This window comes from Symphalangus syndactylus, chromosome 20, assembly GCF_028878055.3.
Source record: "Symphalangus syndactylus isolate Jambi chromosome 20, NHGRI_mSymSyn1-v2.1_pri, whole genome shotgun sequence".
NCBI classification, from domain to species: Eukaryota; Metazoa; Chordata; class Mammalia; order Primates; family Hylobatidae; genus Symphalangus; species Symphalangus syndactylus.
Genome location: NC_072442.2, coordinates 59,863,892 through 59,881,588, shown reverse-complemented (window position 1 = coordinate 59,881,588; position 17,697 = coordinate 59,863,892). Strand labels below are relative to the sequence as shown.

General features: G+C 41.6%; 1 protein-coding gene across 6 annotated transcripts in view; it reads left to right on the top strand.

The window, feature by feature from the left end:
- The window catches only part of NDEL1 (nudE neurodevelopment protein 1 like 1), a 55,549-nt gene that overhangs the window by 13,301 nt on the left and 24,551 nt on the right, over nucleotides 1-17,697 (top strand). For 4 of the 6 annotated variants that reach the window (XR_008653258.2, XR_010118251.1, XM_055258513.2 and 1 more), the window contains exons 6-8: nucleotides 1,989-2,162; nucleotides 6,011-6,102; nucleotides 11,213-11,364. Coding sequence is in view for 4 of the 6 variants with exons in the window: in XM_055258513.2 (XP_055114488.1) it covers nucleotides 1,989-2,162; nucleotides 6,011-6,102; nucleotides 11,213-11,364 (418 nt within the window). In the remaining 2 variants the exon portion in view is untranslated. Of the gene's footprint in view, nucleotides 1-1,988; nucleotides 2,163-6,010; nucleotides 6,103-11,212; nucleotides 11,365-11,499; nucleotides 12,564-14,489; nucleotides 14,525-17,697 lie in introns of those variants that run through there. The other 2 variants (XM_055258515.2, XM_055258514.2) reach the window with 2 other exon arrangements.

Below are 17,697 nucleotides of genomic sequence, written 5' to 3'. Positions count from 1 at the left end.
ATTGAAAATACAGTATTCATGGCATTCAGAACCCTGTATATGGAGGGCTCACTTTTCATATATACGGGCTGACTGTGAGACTTCAGTATGCACCAATTTTGGTGTAGGTGGGGGTCCTGGAACCAATCCCCATGTATACTGAGGGACAACTGTATTTATCCTCCCTTACCTTACTGTCCCTATGCCAGAAGAAGCTTAGAGTCAACTTTTTTTGGAGACAGTCTTGCGCTGTCACCCAGGCTGGAGTGCAATGGTGCAATCTCAGCTCACTGCAAACTCCGCCTCCCGGGTTCAAACGATTCTCCTGTCTCAGCCTCTCGAGTAGCTAGGATTACGGGCGCCCGCCACCACGCCCAGCTGATTTTTGTATTTTTAGTAGAGACGGGGTTTCACCATATTGGCCAGGCTGATCTCGAACTCCTGACCTCATGATCTGGCTGCCTTGGCCTCCCAAAGTGCTGGGATTACAGACGTGAGCCACCGCGCCCGGCCCCATCCGGCTTATTAAGAAAAAATTTTTTTTGTGGAGACGGTCTCAGTATGTTGGCCAGGCTGGTCTTGAACCCTTGGCCTTAAATGATCCTTCTGGTTCTGTCTCCCAAAATGTTGGGATTACGAGTGTGAGCCACTGTGCCTGGCTTCTTAATCATTTTAAAGTGTACAGTCCAGTAGTGTTAAGTATAGTCAAATTGTTGTGTAAACAAATTTTTAGAACTTTTTCATCTTGCAAAACTGAAACTATATCTGTTGAATAGCGACTACCCATTTTCCCTTCCCTTCAGCCCCTGGCAACCACAGTTCTACTTTCTATGAGTTCAGCTACTTTAGATACCTCATATAAGGGAGATTATACAGTATTTGTGACTGGTTTATTGCACTTAGCATAATGTCCTCAAGGTTTATCCATGTGTAGTATGTGACAAAATTTCCTTCTTTTTTAAGGCTGAATAATATTCCATTGTATATATTCATTTTCTTTATCTGTTCATCTGTGGATGGCCATCAAGTTGCTCCCATCTCTTGCTATTGTGAATGATACCGCTGCGAACATGGGTGTGCAAATATCTCTTTGAGATCTTGTTTTGAATTCTTTTGGATACATACCCAAAAGGGGGATGACTTTGTTCCTTTTTTAACACAAGCAAATATTCTGTAGGTTAAATTGCATAATTGGAAAAGATAACATTAATTTTGGGTTAAAAACTCGACATTGGCTGGGTGTGGTGGCTCACGCCTGTAATTCCAGCACTTTGGGAGGCTGAGGCAATTGGATCATTTGAGGTTAGGAGTTCGAGACCAGCCTGACCAACATGGTGAAACCCTGTCTCTACTAAAAATACAAAAAAAAATTAGCTGGGTGTGGTGGCGGGTGCCTGTAATCCCAGCTATTTGGGAGGCTGAGGCAGGAGAATCGCTTGAACCCAGGAAGTGGAGGTTGCAGTGAGCTGAGATTGTGTCACTGCACTCTAGCCTGGGCGACAGAGCAAGACTCCGTCTCAAAAAAGAAAAAAAACCTCAATATTTGAAAGCATGAGAAAAATTTAAACCGTTCTGAATACTTCTTTTCTAAAACCAAATATTTCATAGTGATAATAGTTAATGCCAGCGCATTTTAAAATTACAAAAATGCACTTAGTTGATTTTGCAATAACCCCAAAGCTACATCATTTGAAAATAAAAGCAAATAAGTTGGTGAAGAATATTTACTTTTGTGTGAATTGTACTGTGGACTCTGCACTGTTTCTTTTTGCATATGAGCATAAGTAACTTCTCTCAGGTTATAGCATTTTTAAATTCTCAAAGATCATTTAGACAGTAGTTTTGCCATTTTTATTCCCCTAGAAATAAAAGTTATAATTAAATAGGAAATTCATTTTTCAGAAATAGTAATTTAGGAAGAAGACCTTTATGACATTTTAGATGTACTTTTCTTGATATATTTGCTCCCGCTAGTGAGTATTCCTGCCCTTATTTGCAATATTTTACAGATTTAAGGCAAGAACTAGCAGTTCGGGAAAGACAACAGGAAGTAACTAGAAAGTCGGCCCCTAGCTCTCCAACTCTAGACTGTGAAAAGATGGACTCCGCTGTCCAAGCATCACTTTCTTTGCCAGCTACCCCTGTTGGTAAAGGAACGGAGAACACTTTTCCTTCACCGAAAGGTTTGTAATGTCTTTTCTTTTTGAGGTGATGTGTTAGATGATCAGCTTGCGGGGGTTTGTTGCTGAAGGCGGTGGCTAAGGTTTAAAGAGTAATTTTAGTTTAAAAGTTGGTGAAGTCTAGCGCTATGTGAAACAGAAGAAGGAATTGTTTTCCTAGGCCACTAATACATAGGAAACAGTGAAATGATGGTTACATTTAAGATGAGATTTTTAAAAGTTAAAGATTTTTAAGGAAAGTTTATTTTTTGATGATAGCAATAGATTTTGTGATTACAGCAGTATGTTTAGGTAGAAAATTTTAAAAACACAGAAAAAAAAGGAAATAAAAATCATGTTATCTTACCACTTACAGGCACCCACCATTAACATTTTGAGTTTTTTTTTCTATTGTGTGCTTGTGTGTGTTTGTGCACATCTCTTTGTCACATGCAAATTTGGGGATCATATTTAAACACAGTTTTATTTCTTCCTTTCGCCACTTTCCATATCATGGGAGACCTGAGGCCTTTCTACATAGAATGTACAGAGAATCATTAAGTTATCTTTCAGACTCATGTAAGACCGGCTTGGATGGACATGCCCATTCTGTTACATGCTTCAGGAGCTGCCTTTTTCAAAAGCATTGTTTGGAGTAATTGGTGATTGGCACATACAGAATACTCACATTGCCATCAGCCAGTGTGTTTTTTTAAATCCAGATAAGCAGAAAAACCACCTAGTAGCCACTAGATAGAACCTTAAAATGGAATCTTAAAGCTCTCATTTGAGATTTGTTTAGATTTTGCAGCTTGCAGTTCATATTTCAGCTACTCTCATCCCCCCATGCTTTTTTTTTCCACCCTATGTTGAAGCTGTCATCCCACCCTTTTTAAAATACAGGGTTTTATCTTTTAGAATGCTGTGTGGGCAGCTAGTACAGTGAGCTCTCTCTGTCTGTGCTACTCAATAGTCACCAGCCCATGTGGCTATTTAAATTTATATTAAAATGAAATAAAATAAAATTCAGTTTCTTGGTCACATTAACCACATTTCAAGTGCTCAGTAACCCTTGAGTAGGTAATTCAACTTGTCTTTGCCTTGTTACGAGATGATATCAGATAAGGTATGTGAAGGTGCTATATGGTTGTAAGGTGTTTCTAATTGCGCTAGGTTTACTGCTGAGGACAAAGGGCAGGCAATAGATTATTAGCAGTCATCAGGAGCCCTCACGGTCAGTTTTTCAGAAGAGCCGCTTGTATATTTGAAGATTTCACAATTACATCTGAGGACTAACAAAGTTTTGCTTTTATGTTACTGATTAGAATTATGCAGATCTGAAAATCCTTTAGTTGAAGACGAATCAGAATAGTGAAAAGCCTCAGGTGAGGTGACACCCACAGGTGGTGCACAGTTTTTTTAATAGCCTGTTAGAGTTTTCATTCAGGGACTCAGGGAGTCAAAAGGACATGGAGCCTGCTCTGGCACAGCATGAGATGTGCCAACCCTATGGCAGTAATATTTGCTTAATAGATAGGTTTTTAGGCTGGAACCAATAGCATGAATTTTCACTGGCTAACCTAAAAGCTGCTGTGTACTAGATCACTGTCATTTCATTACAAGAGAGCACAGAGTTGTGAGCAGCAGCAGGTGGTCAGAGAAATCGGTAAGATCTTAGAGCTGATCTTTCTGAAGTGGTCTGTCTTTAATTGTATTTTACTTTTTACAATGTTTGTTTTCTTTCTTTCTCTCTTTCTTTCTTTCTCTCTCTCTCTCTCTCTCTCTTTCTTTCTTTCATCCCTCCCTCCCTCCTTCCTTCTTTCTTTTCTTTTCTTTTTTTTTTTTTTTGACAGAGTTTTGATTTTTTTGCCCAGGCTAGAGTGCAATGGTGCGATCTCGGCTCATTGCAACTTCCACCTCCCAGGTTCAAGCGATTCTCCTGCCTCGGCCTCCCAAGTAGCTGGGATTACAGGTGTGTGCCACCACACCCAGCTAATTTTGTATTTTTAGTAGAAATGGGGTTTCACCATGTTGGTCAGGCCAGTCTCAAACTCCTGACCTCAGGTGATCCACCCACCTCAGCCTCCCAAAGTGCTGAGAGTACAGGTGTGAGCCACCATGCCCAGCCTACAATGTTTGTTTCTAAAAAGCATTTAAAGCAACTTACCATAAAAGCACAGATTTAATAACACCTAAAATATAAAACTTGAATAGGGAAAAATGAGATCTAGAAATCCCTACAGCAGTTTTTTATATCACGTTGAGCACCTGTTATGTGTCATGCATTATTCTGGATGCTGGGAGCACAGTGTGTTAAGACAAAGCCCCTACCTTCAATGAGATTATATTCTAGAGGAAAAGAAGGATAATAAACAACAAAAAAACCCACACAAGTATTTTTGTTGCTGATTAGCACTCTGTGGAAAACAAACATAAAAAGTAATAGCTAACCTTTATTGAGTACTTACTAAGTGCATTTTTAAAGTACATTAATTTAAACTTCACAACAACTTTATGATGAGGTAGTTGTTATTTGCCCCCTTTTACATATGGGTAACTTACCCAGTGGCTGAACTGGATTTGTATACAGTAGTTCAGCTCAAGAGCCCTTAATCATGATGTCATATTATCTCTTAAAAATTAAGAAATGTGCACGACTGAAAACCTTACTGAGTGTGGAAGAAGATATGGGTAAATATCATGGTAAATACTATGATTCTGAATGGGAAGACTTAATTTTCTTACAATATCCATTCTCCCCAAGTCAATCTATAATTTCAACTTCTAATAAAAATCCTAACAGGATTTAAAAAATTGATATGTTGATAATAAAATTATTCTGGAATAGTAAATGTGCAAGAACAGCTGAGAAAAGTTTGAAATGGGCTATAACAAGAAGGATCTTTGCCTTTTGAGATCTCAAAATATATTTTAAATTATGATAATTAAAGTAGCATACTTCTGATAGAATAGGCTAATAGTTCAATGGAACTGAAATATATTCACATATTTAGGGAATTTAGTTTATAGTTATAGTGCTATTTCAGATGAGATGAGTTTTCCCTAAATGATACTAGGACAATTGTCTCTGCATTTGGAGGAAAAAATTTAGATATGTATCTTATAGACAACTATAATTTCTAGGTGAATTAAATGATCTAAATGTAAAAAAATTAGAAAAATACTAGGAGAAAGTATGGAAAACATTATGACATTAAGATGGAAAAGCCAAAGGTTCTCCTACCAAAACACAGTGTTTACAAGATGAATGTCACACTGAGAGATAGAATGTCTATAAGAGAAAGGGTGAATATCCAGAATGTATAGAGTTCCTACAGATTGATTACAGTAAAGACAAAACCAGTAGAGAAATGTACAAAGACTGATTTTCAGAAGAGATTTGAATGACTAGTTACTATGGAAATAGAAACTAAAACAACGTGACTGTCAAATTGTCAAAAAAAAAAAAAAAAAAGATAATATCTAATATTATCGAGGGCACCACCACGTAGATTGCTGATATTAGCACAGGCTTTTTAGAGAGCATTTTGGCAGTGTCTGTTAAGGTGAAAAAAATCGGCATGTGCTCTGACCCAGCAGTTCTATTTTTAGGAATCTCTTTTCCAGAAATACTTGTCTAGATGTTTAAGAGTATATGTCCTTGTAGCATTATTTGTAATGGCGAAAAATTTGATACAATGTAAATATCCACCAATTGGAGAGTGGTTTAGCCTATTTATGGTATCTATACTTTACATAGTTTGAAGTAGTTTGTTGATATTGTGTTGCTATACTGCTTTGTAACATCAGCAACAAAACCCAAATGTAAAGGGAACTGCAAGTGTAATCACTCAGCTTTTATTTTTCTCTAGCTATACCAAATGGTTTTGGTACCAGTCCACTAACTCCCTCTGCTAGGATATCAGCACTAAACATCGTGGGGGATCTCTTACGGAAAGTAGGGGTAAGTTTCAATTATTTATCACTAGGTGTTTCCACTGACAAGGTATTGAATTATTTCTTAATTTGAAGTGAGGGAAGAAAGAAAGGATACTTTCCTGTGGTAAAGGCTATCACCAAGCTCAGAAGCAAAAGCATCCATTGACTAGCCTCTGGCTAGTCACTTCATGATGCCCCTGCAGAAGAGCCTGTACCTTGAGCTCTCAGGTTCCCACCAGGGCATTCTTTCTGTTCCCCATTCCTGTTTCAACAGCGTGATGCCTCTGTCCTTGTCTAGAATACTTTGTCTAAGGCCTGCTGTGTGTCTTCTACCACCTTCATCGTGGTCTTTGCTGCTGTCTGCCGTCTTCCTGGTCATTCCCTTGTCTTGTGTTTGTGGGACTTTAACATTTGGCTCATGGCGTTACTCTCTACTCTTAGTCTTGCCCACCTTATTTCCTTGGCCACCTCAACTTCAGTGCCTTCTCCTTGGTGTGAGCCTTGTATTCCAGAACAGTCTCGCTTCTGAAATACTAAACCCAGCCAGACGTGGCGGCTCATGCCTGTAATCCCAGGACTTTGGGAGGCTGAGGCAGGTGGATCACCTGAGGTCAGGAGTTCAAGACCAGCCTGGCCAACATGGTGAAACCCCGTCTCTACTAAAAATATAAAAATTAGTCGGGCGTGGTGGCAGGTGCCTGTAATCCCAGCTACTTGGGAGGCTGAGGCAAGAGAATTGCTTGAACCCAGGAGGCGGAGGTTGCAGTGAGCCAAGATCGCGCCACTGCACTCCAGCCTGGGCAACAGACAGCAAGACTCCATCTAAAAAAAAAAAAAACAAAAAAAACAAAAAAACTAAACCCGTTTTTCTGCTCAATCAGTGTTTTACTCTGTATCATACCTACTCTTTAACCTCATCAAGAGTATTACCCCATTTTTTAGTGTGTTTGTTTTTATCAGCCGTCTCTTGCTTTCACTTCCTTTCTATTCACCTGTGATCTCACACATCTCTTACTCTGTCACTGTTGACTTCATGGTCTCTCTGGCCACAAAGGAGATCTGCAGTCTGAATTACTGGAAACAATTGCAGAACCTTGTGGATTTATGCCACTATCAAGTCAGCATTTCTAGCATTAGCTCCCATTCCTATTTCCCTTAGTGACTTTTACCTCTCCTTTCAGTAACCAACCCTTGCCATTTCCCACTATCTACTACCCCCTTCACTTATTTTCGTGTGTGACACTTTCTAAAAAATATAGAAATTGCATTATACTTTATCTAAAGCAGAAATGGGAGGCCAAGACACAGGTCCTATATTTGCCTGTTTCAACTCATCATAGGGGTTATTTTCTAACCATCAGATTAAACCTGCATTTTAAGGTTAAAATACAAAGTAAAGTGCACAGGTCATTCCCTATAGTACATAGAGTAATCTTTCTTCATTCCCAAGATAACCATTTTAAAAATCCTCTATGTTGAAGTATTTGTCTTTATAACTTGAAATCATGTGCTTATTTTTCTGTTTATCTTGATTTACTCAACTTTAAGCAAAGAGATTTTTATTTTTTGTTCTTTTAAAAAAATTACTTTAAGCTTCTTAAACTTTTGTTTCCGAATGTATTAGGTTATGTCTTTTTTTTTTTTTTTTTTTGAGAACGGAGTCTCGCTTTGTTGCCAAGGCTGGAGTGCAGTGGCACGATCTCAGCTCACTGCAACCTCTGCCTCCCAGGTTCAAGTGATTCTCCTGCGTCAGCCTCCTGAGTAGCTGGGATTACAGGCACGTGCCACCACGCCTGGCTAATTTTTGTATTTTTAGTAGAGACGGGGTTTCACCATGTTGGCCAGGCTGATCTCGAACTCCTGACCTCAGGTGATCTGCCTGCCTTGGCCTCCCAAAGTGCTGGATTACAGGCATGAGCCACCATGTCTGGCCAGTATTAGACTTTATCTTAACTCTCTGTTCTCTCCCTTTCTTCCCCACCACACTCCCACTCCGCTTTCCTTTTCTGAGCCCTCTACTAGCTGTGTGAGCTCTCTGTTGGTTGGTTCTAAAAATGGAAAAGTAGTCAAACAGCATTTGTAACAATGAACATATGTGTGTTATTTACTGTGTAATCACGGAGGAGATGCTGGACTTTCAGGTGGGTCTTTATATTTGTGCCACTCAACAAATGTGTTTTGAGAATTTTGTTCTTTAACTGTAATTTACTCAAAATCATACTGGGTTTTTTAATATTTCCTATTGTAGCTGACTGTATGCTGCTTTCTTTTCCTAGCATTTCTGTTTCCCCTTCTTTCTTTTGAGTAGAAGAAACCTACACCTTTCTTTACTCTCGGATCTTCTAGCTTCTTCTTCACACTCTTTGCGGGATGCCCTGATGGGCTTCGAGGGCTGTTGCATTGTTGTCGCCCTTGAATTTCTCTCCATTTTACTCTTGGGTTAGTTCTGCCTGTTCCTCACCGCGCGTTGTTGTCTGTCTTTGTTCCTTGTTTGTTTTGCTTTAGTACTTTAGTTTATTCAGAAGTGGTGCATGAAAGTTTAATTTGGCATCCTTGTATGGTTTACACATTCAGCTGACAATCTGTCTTCTAAGAGTTATCACAATAACGACCTGCAAAAGTCATCAACACTTTGCGTCTGCTGCTGTCCACCAGTCCTTGTTGGCTTTTATGAATATTTCATTTATGCCTCTTTACACGACTTTGTCCACTGACTTGAACTGGAAGCCCTTCTCCACTCTTGCATGCCCTTCACAGAGAAAATCAAGGCCATTTGTTTTAAGCTTCTTTGATTTCTTTTCTCATCTTCTGTTATTACCCTCCTATTATTACCTCTATTTGTAGCCATGCCTCCTTTTTGTCCCAGTGGTAAAAGTGCAGATTCCTGCCCGTGGCTAATTTTGTCCATCTGTGCTTTGGATCTCATTTCTTCCAACCCTTAAATCTTTATTTCTCCTGTATCTTCAGCCTTTTACTATATATGCATTAATATTTATGTGTAATGTTTATGTATTACACATTATATGTTATGTATTATACATGTATACTTTGATATTTCTGTATTACATATTATCCATATAAATATATGTAATACTTATGTGGTACATATTACATACTTTAAAGCTTCTTGAAAGTGTGTCCCCGTTTATTGTTAGCATTTTGACTGCATGCTCACTCCCCAGACACTTTAGCCTGGGCTCTGTCCCCTGCTCATGCTGCTAAAACTGCTCACTGGTGATCTCAGTGCTGTCAAATCCAGTGGATGCTGTTCTGTCCTAATTTTACTTGAAGCATTCAACACTGACCTTTTTTTTTTGTTAATGCCCTCTTTTCTCTGCCTCTCTGATGCTGTGTCGTGGCTGCTCCCAACTTTCTTTCCATTCCTCTTAGTCATCTTGTTGGGTCTTCGTCTGCTCACCCTTTCGATACTGGTTTTACTCAGAGTTCTGTCCTTGGTTTTCTGATCTTAATCACAGCCATAGTTTCATCCACCCCTGGGTGTGGATGTCTTTCAAATCTTAATCTCTAGACCACCCTTTCCCCCCTCAAAAGACCTGTTGCTCGTGCTTGGATGTCTCACTGATGTCTCAGACATAAGTTGTGCCTGCTGTGTGATAGATACTTAATATATATTTGAATGAACGTGTGTCTTGAATATAGGAATTGAATGGCTCTCGATTTCTACTGTGTGTGTGTAGTTTTAATAAGCTGCTGAATTATTGCTGAATTATGCTTATTCAGAGTTTGTTCTACAAGGTCATTACCTCTCTTCCTTTTTTCTGTTGTCATTTTAGTAGGTCATTGTACTTTTGTCATAGGAAAGAAGGAGAAGAAAAAAGTTTGTCTGTTTTTGTTGCTGTTTCTTTTTTTTTGAGACAGAGTCTGACTCTGTCACCCAGGCTGGAGTACAGTGGTGCTATCAAGGCTCACAGCAATCTCTGCTTCCTGGGTTCCAGTGATTCTTGTGCCTCAGCCTCCTGCGTAGCTGGGATTACAGGTGCATGCCACCACCCCAGCTAATTTTTTTATTTTTTCTTTAGTAGAGACAGGGTTTTACCATGTTGGCCAGGCTGGTCTGGAACTCATGGCCTCAAGTGATCCACCTGCCTTGGCCTCCTAAAGTGCTGGGATTACAGGAATGAGCCACTGTGCCCAACCGTTGTTGCTGTTTCCAAATAGCTGTTATTGAAATGTGGGGGGAGGAGGTCCAAATGGATTCTCAAAGTGAAGTATATGTTACCTGTGGATTTAATTTAGCTGTGCATTCCCAGTCCTTTACTGTCGTGGATAATAGACATGAATTGTGTATATATATATTTTGCCATGGATAGTATTTTTCTTTTTGGAGAAGGAGGGGTTTGATTTGGGCAAAGTGTTTATGGGAAAGAGACAGTTGGTGATGTCTGATTGTGTGGAAATACATGAGAAACGCCTGATCTCTTCATGTCATCTGTGTTGGTAGAGCCTGGTGCTCGCCAGGTGTTGTGGTGACAGGTGCAAAACAAGGGTGCCCAACTTAGAGGTAAATGCTAAAACGCCAGTGTGATTTGCGGGTGAATTATTTAATTACAGACAAAGGGTATCAGTTAAACACTTTACAGAGTGCTGTCAGAAATAAAATAGCTTTTAATTTCATGTAAAGTGTTGTGAATGTTCTCATCCATTCTCATGCAGTAGAAAAAATGAAGAACCTAGAGAAAGAATTGGCTGCCCCCAAAAAAATTCTCAAGTGATATTTTTGGGTTTTTTAATAGTGCTTGCTCCGAAAACACACCCAGCCCCCCAACACCAACAGTCTACAGCTTAGAAACGAGCAGTGGATAGGTCAGGAGACCTGGGATCTGCTGTTCCACCTCCCGTGCCACACTGTTTTTAGTTGTAAGGGGAAGATTATGTGTATTTCCTTCAGTAACACTAAGAGGAAAAAATACAATATTCTGAGGTCATTAGAAAGGGAGCATAACATAAGTATTTCCCCTTTTTATTAGAAAGTTGATTGATTATGGCTGAACTAACCACCATTATCAACTGAGATGAGTAAGTTTTGAGGCTTGAAATAGAAATGGTTTGAAATGCAAATTTTTATGTGCAGCTACTGTTTTGACAACCATATCATTCCTTCTTCTGTTTTGTAGGCTTTAGAATCCAAATTAGCAGCTTGCAGGAATTTTGCAAAAGACCAAGCATCACGAAAATCCTATATTTCAGGGAATGTTAACTGTGGGGTGCTGAATGGCAACGGCACAAAGTTCTCTCGATCAGGGCATACATCTTTCTTCGACAAAGGGTAAGTCCTGAATGTTTTAAGTGATAATTTTTTGAGTAGTAAAGTGACAGATTATTAAGTGAGCATAATGAAGCTTTGAAAAGGTAAACTCAGCTTGGCAAACCTGCCTGAAGCCTGTTATCATTCTAATCTTAGGGGACATGACGTCTATTGTTGTCCTCTAGTCCCCATGGAGTCTGTCGCCCCAGGAACCCTGAATCTGAGGCTTCTGTCCTGGGAAGCAGACTCTTGAAAGGCAGCAGTGTGAGGCTCTGGTGAGTCAAAATGACTGTGATAAGGTCCCTGTTCTCCAGGTGCTTACAGGCTGGCAGACTTGCAAATATTTTTTCGGGGTGGAAGAGAGCATCACAATTAAATATATGCAAACTCTACAACAGACGTCCCCTGTGAGAATTTTAGAGAAATATAAAGCCCTGAAGTACTTAGGCACTGGATCAAATACAGTTTAGGAGATACAACTTTTGTATAAAGTTAAGGCTTTTTTGAAGATTGAAATAAAATTGTCAAGGTTGAAGCATCCTTAATGCAAAAAATTTCAGTTAGTATAGAAGTATATGAACTAAAAAGTCATGGTTTCCTGCCTTCACACTGTTTCTGCATTCCTTACAGTTACTCCAAGGCATGTCAAATCATATTTTTATGCCTCTGCTCTAAGTTGTTTGTAACACAGTTATGGGATTATACTTTAAATATTGCTTTGCAGTGTGCCTATCATGACTTCTATTGCCATTATCTTTCCATGTCATGTATATTATTCTACCTCAATTTACTTATTTATTTTTAAATACTACATGGTAATACATGGTTGTACAAGTATGCCTTAATATAGGTCACTATTAGGACCTGTGGCCTGGGATGCATGGTGTTGCCTAAGGTAGTTGTTATTGAAACAGCCAACAGGCACCCATGATCCTTGGCCACTGTCTCTGCTTGAGTCATAGAGGTAATTCTTGCTTGTTTTTCTGTGAAAGCAGAGCAGGCACAACTCTAGAAACGTTCACAATTTCTGAAAGCAGCTGGTATTTTCTGCCGTCCTCCGTAATTATGGCACATGTATAAAGGAGCAGATTCGACACACAGTGCACTCTGAGTAGGCTCTTATCCTTGTAGTGGAGTGTTTTGGTTGATCTCTGTCCCTAATTTTACCCTGGAGTACATACATTTCATTAAGGATTTTGTATTAAAAGCACATTCTAAAACATCACTGTACAAATTAGAACTTTATTCTTACTTAAAAAATTTTTTTAAATAATTTTTTTTTCTTTTGAAGAGATGGGGTCTCACTCTGTTGCCTAGGCTGGTCTCAAACTCCTGGGCTCAAGTGATCCTCCTGCCTCAGCCTCCCAAAGTGCTGGGATTGCCGCCGCGCCCAGCTGAAATCAGAGCTTTATTCTAACCATTGGGTTTCCTCGGGTGGAGTAAATATAAAATTGATTTTCCTCAGGCTTGGGAGTTTCAGGCAGACTTGAGGCAGCCCTTGTTTTTAAACTGGAATGATAAATGGAATGACTGGATGGTTTTACATGACAGTAGCTGTTTCCCCTGAAGGATATGGAGAACTTTTAGGGTAGTCTTTGTAAATGTCGGAAGCAGTGCCTAATTATTTTTTCCTGCAGCTCATAATGACCTGCTACTAGAGTAGTCATTAGTCTCTCCTTGGAATCATATTTCTTGATGGGCCTCAGGTGCCTTACATGAGAGCAGGTGTGAACCATAAATGGATAGGTTGGACAAGTGCCTGTGCGTGTGGAAGCCTTTAAGGACAGTCACGAGGAGGGAAGGATGACACTGCCTGTTCAGGGTCACTACTCCTGCCTGCCACTTGCCTCCCGAGACAGAGCACCAGGGCAGGGGTTGCCAAGAGGTGAACCTGCTCTCAGGGAGATGTGGAGACCTCAGGGTGAGCTGAAGCCAGGAACGGGCCTTGGGCACACTGACTGCACCCCTGCCCCTTGAGAGCATCCGAGATGTAAGTGTAGGCTTTACTTCCTGAGCTGAACCTGGAAATGTGCTGTGCTTCCCAATCGGAACAGTTGCAGATACTTAGTTTTGGTTTTAAATGATAGACATTTTACATTGTGCCTTTTCTGTTAAGAAATATGCTTTTGTGGGCTGGCTGTTGTGTGAGTGTTTAGCTTATATGATAAATGGATTGTGTATGTGCACTGAAATATTAACCTACTGTTGCTGGAGTTATCTTTCTAGTTGCTGTATTCCTGAGGATAACTCTTTTGTGGGTTTTGCTGTGTTTTCACTTTCTCGCCGCTTTGCTTCGATTCCGGCTTCTGGCCTATCTGGCTTTTTACCTCTGGCTTTTCTTCTGCCGACCTGTTGACCAGATGAAAACCAAGATGTTGTGTAGCAGCCGCAAAAGGAAGGGCAGGATATCCCAGTTCCCAGGTCCATGATACACTCTGGCAGGTTAAAAAAACAAAAGCCTGTCTGTATAGAAGTGGAGAAGTATGGCTTGTAGTTTTGGCATGAGAAAAGCGCTCCATTTGAAAAAGCCGTCCACTGCAGAACCTGCCTGCCCTCCCTCTCACTCCTGAGGAGTCTGTAGCACCGTGGCGATGGCTCACTAGTGCCGCTGGAAACCTGTGGCAGGATTGTTTGGGGGAGAGACGTCATCAAAGTAGGTTTGTGTGCATGTGTGTGGGTGTACATGTGTTCACCCTCCCACCCGCTGAAACTTTAGATGCAGTAAAGCATTCTCACATAAAACAATATACCTTAACTGGGCATATTGCTCTGTGGGATTCAAAAGTATTTTGTAAATTCTGCACTTGAGGGCTTCTTGGAATCAGGATTTTGTCTAGTCTGTGAGCACTTCTGCCAGTTCCTGAAACATGGGCTGCCGTGCCTGCTTCCCAGGTGCCATGGCCACCCTTTGTCTCACCATCTGAAAGGACACACATTTCATGTGGAGTGTGATCACTTGGATTCTCTCAAAAACACTCTTTTTTTCCCATAACTTTATGTAGTTTCTTAGGTAACACATGCTCTATTTTTGTAAGCCGCTCTGAGTTCTTTTGGGCTGTGTGTAGGTGGGCATGGACTAATTTTAGGGCATGGTGTGGAAATAGTATTTGTATTACTGTATAATATGTTTTCCTTTCTTTTATTAGGCAAGAAAAAGTCATATTTCCCACGTTGTTCATGGGTAACTGAATTTGTTTGCTGTGCTCTTTTTCATTCTTTCTTAATGCTGGTGTGTGCTGGAAGACACGTTAACAATCTGGTTCTACTAACTGCATGGGGCTGGCTCAGCTTTAACCAACTCGCAGCCCAGCAGTGAGCTTTCCTGTTCGACTTGACTGTATGCCGTTATTAGTTCAGCCGAGAGAAACAAGAACAAATTAGTTGCAGTGGTCCTGGGGTGGCTGGGAGTAGCATGCCAGGTGGCACGCCTGAGATGGGCTAGGGTGCTGTAGTGTTGATTTCAGAGTCTGGCGATGGGGGTTTGGGGTCACTGTCAGGCCCTGGGATCACCTTTGACTGTCTTCCTGGGACTGGGGTTCTTCCCGTTACCCAATTGCTTCTGTTTTCTCAAATCAGGCACCAGCGTGAGCACTCCCTCACCTCTGTGCTCACGCATGGAGTCCCCAGTTAAAATGGAATGGTAGATGGGGACGTGTGTAAGATCTGCCTTACATTTCAGAACTGCTTTGCAGTTTGCAGAGCCTGGGCTGAGAACTGGAGCAGGCTGGAGCTGCTCTGAGCTCACATTCATCCACTGAAATAGGAGACTCAGGTGTGGCGTGTGCCTGCCTGCAGGCTCTTCTGGATAGCTTGGGCCCACGCTCCTGCCCTCTCCAGTGTCCTCATCCTTGCTGCTTTGACAGAGTTAATGTTTCCATCCTTCATCTCAGCTGCTTTAGATTTATTGTCCTGAGTAGCTTCTAAGTGTGCCTCGGCTCTTCCCCCTTTTCACTTCTTCCACTGACATTTTACAACTGACCTTAGCACTTTTTCTTAGCTGGATTCTCTATATTTCAGTCTCCTTAACTAGTCTTTGGTGGTAAGATCATGAAATTTTATAGCTCTGGAACCTTTTTTTACATATATGATTCCCAGATCTGTATCTTCAAGCCCGCCCCATCTCTCTTCCTTCAGTCCTGTCTTGTCCACTGGAACATTGCCCTGTGGCTCTTTGCTGCTGCCTGAAACTGAATCTGTTGCATATAGAGAGTCTCTTCTCTTGAAAATCTTTTCCCCGTGCGCAGCTTTGCAGGCCTCCGAAGGGACTTCACCAGACCTGTTATCCCATCTAGAAGGCCAGCTTTCTTCTCTCTCTGTTCTTTAACTTTCTACTTTTTGACTCAGGAGAGAGGCACTAGGTGAGACCCTGGTGGATTGATGTTCTGTCTCTACTCTACCCACCTGCACATTAAGCGTTCCACTTCTGTCCATATAGAAATTTACTGGTTCTCTCTTTATAGTCTGGGCTGCACCACTGACTTTTCCCATTAGAGCCGGCCTGCATTGGAGTGCCGAAGTGGTTGCTTCTGAGGGCTGCTAGGTGGCTTCTGACCAGGAGGAGACTAGAAAAGGGTCCTGGCCTGGGCATCTGGAGGCAGCTGTGGGCCCGACTTCCCCATCAGTGGCTCCTTAGGTGAGCCTAGGCTAATGGCTGGAGCTTCTCTTGCTTTGGTTGCCTTGGCAGTGGAACAGTGGGATGACCCTGTTGTTCCTTACGGTCTATCTCACTTGAAAATGCCAGAATCCCATCCTCAACCTGCTTGAGGAGCCATCTCCTAGTTGCTGCTTTTGCATACCCCTGTGTCCCAGGTGCCAGATTCTTCTTGGCATCCAACAGTGCTCCCTTTCTGCTGGGTTCTGGAGGCTGTCTGCAGTACAGGTTTGGGGGCTTGCCTGCCACTGTGATGTGTCAGGCCAGGAATCTGAGGTTCACATGTGCTGAGAGCTGCGGCCATTTGTGGAGCCTGCCTGGTTATCCCTGAAGTTGCTAGGAGAAGCAGGTGTCAGGGACTCTGGGACTAGCCAGACAGATGGAGCCTATTATATGAGGGCTACCGTGGCAAATAGGATATGGCCTTGGCCCCAGAAGAGGCACAGGCCTGTGACCTTGGGAGAGTGGGAAGGATGGTTTCAAACTTGCAAATGTGTTGAAGCTCAAAAATCAGACCTCTCCTAACCCAGTGAGGAAAGAGACAATCCGGCTGTTTGTCGTCGAAGTAGGACAGTGTGCAACAGGGAGAAGTGACATTTGTCAGAGCCTTTGTCCTGGGGCTCTTGGTCTCTGTATGCGTGGTTGGAATTTAAACTCCACATCTGTACTCTGAGTTTAGTTTCTTTAGACGTGAACTTTGTTTCTTCCAAGTAGGCAGGGTCTATTTGTCAAGTCTCTGCATGCCTGTTTCTCTGTGAGGCCATCCTCGCCCTGTCAGTGTACGAAACAGCTGTCTCTGCGGGGAGTGTGTGTCGGCAATTTTTTTTTTTTTTTTTTTGAGGAGAACCTCTCTCCATGAGTCTGTATTCAGCTCCTTGGAGCCCTCTGATGAGTAGGTGGGGGCAGCAGTGGGCAGGTGTGGTGCAGTGTGGCCCCTTGTTGTAGTTGGCTTTATCTCCCAAATTGCTAGTGGGACAAATTTTCCTGGGAAGCTTTTCAAGGTGGAAAGGCTGAAGTGGCTCCTGAGAGAGGTTCCAGGCTGCACGTTCCCTCCCCCTCTCTGCTTCCTGTGGCTGCACTGCACGGTGTGTGAAGGGGATGCTGGGGGCGCTCCTTGCATCGCTGGGCTCTGGGTGCGTGAGGGGGACGCTGGGGGGCTCCCTGTGTCGCTGGGCTCCGGGTGCTGGGTCCTGGCTGCAGGCTATTGGGTTGGGCTGGGCTGTCTGCACACGAGTGCATCGAAAAGCCTACTCATCTGGCGTTGCTTGCTAAACAATGTTTAAAAAGTTATTTTTCTCCACCCTATTAAGATATTCATGTATTAATACATTATATTTGGAAAATGTAAGGAGATTTGGAAAATGATTAAAAAAGGATAAAGTAGTAAACAAAATTCACCCACAGCCCAGAGGGAAGAAAAGTAACGATTCTTAAATTTTCTTTCTATGATATATATGATCCTATGTACATATATGTTGATGTGTGTATATATATGTGTGTGCATATATATAATGTGTGTATATATACATTTATTTATACACACTCCCCCTCCGCCCCTGCTTTCTGAATTTAGCTACATGGATAGTAATGTCTGTCTAAGGGGCTATAGTCTAGAATCTAGAATATATACTATTTGCTTTTTTTTTCTTTCATATCATTGAATCTACAGTTTGGTAACCTGCATCTTTTTCCACTTAGTGTTA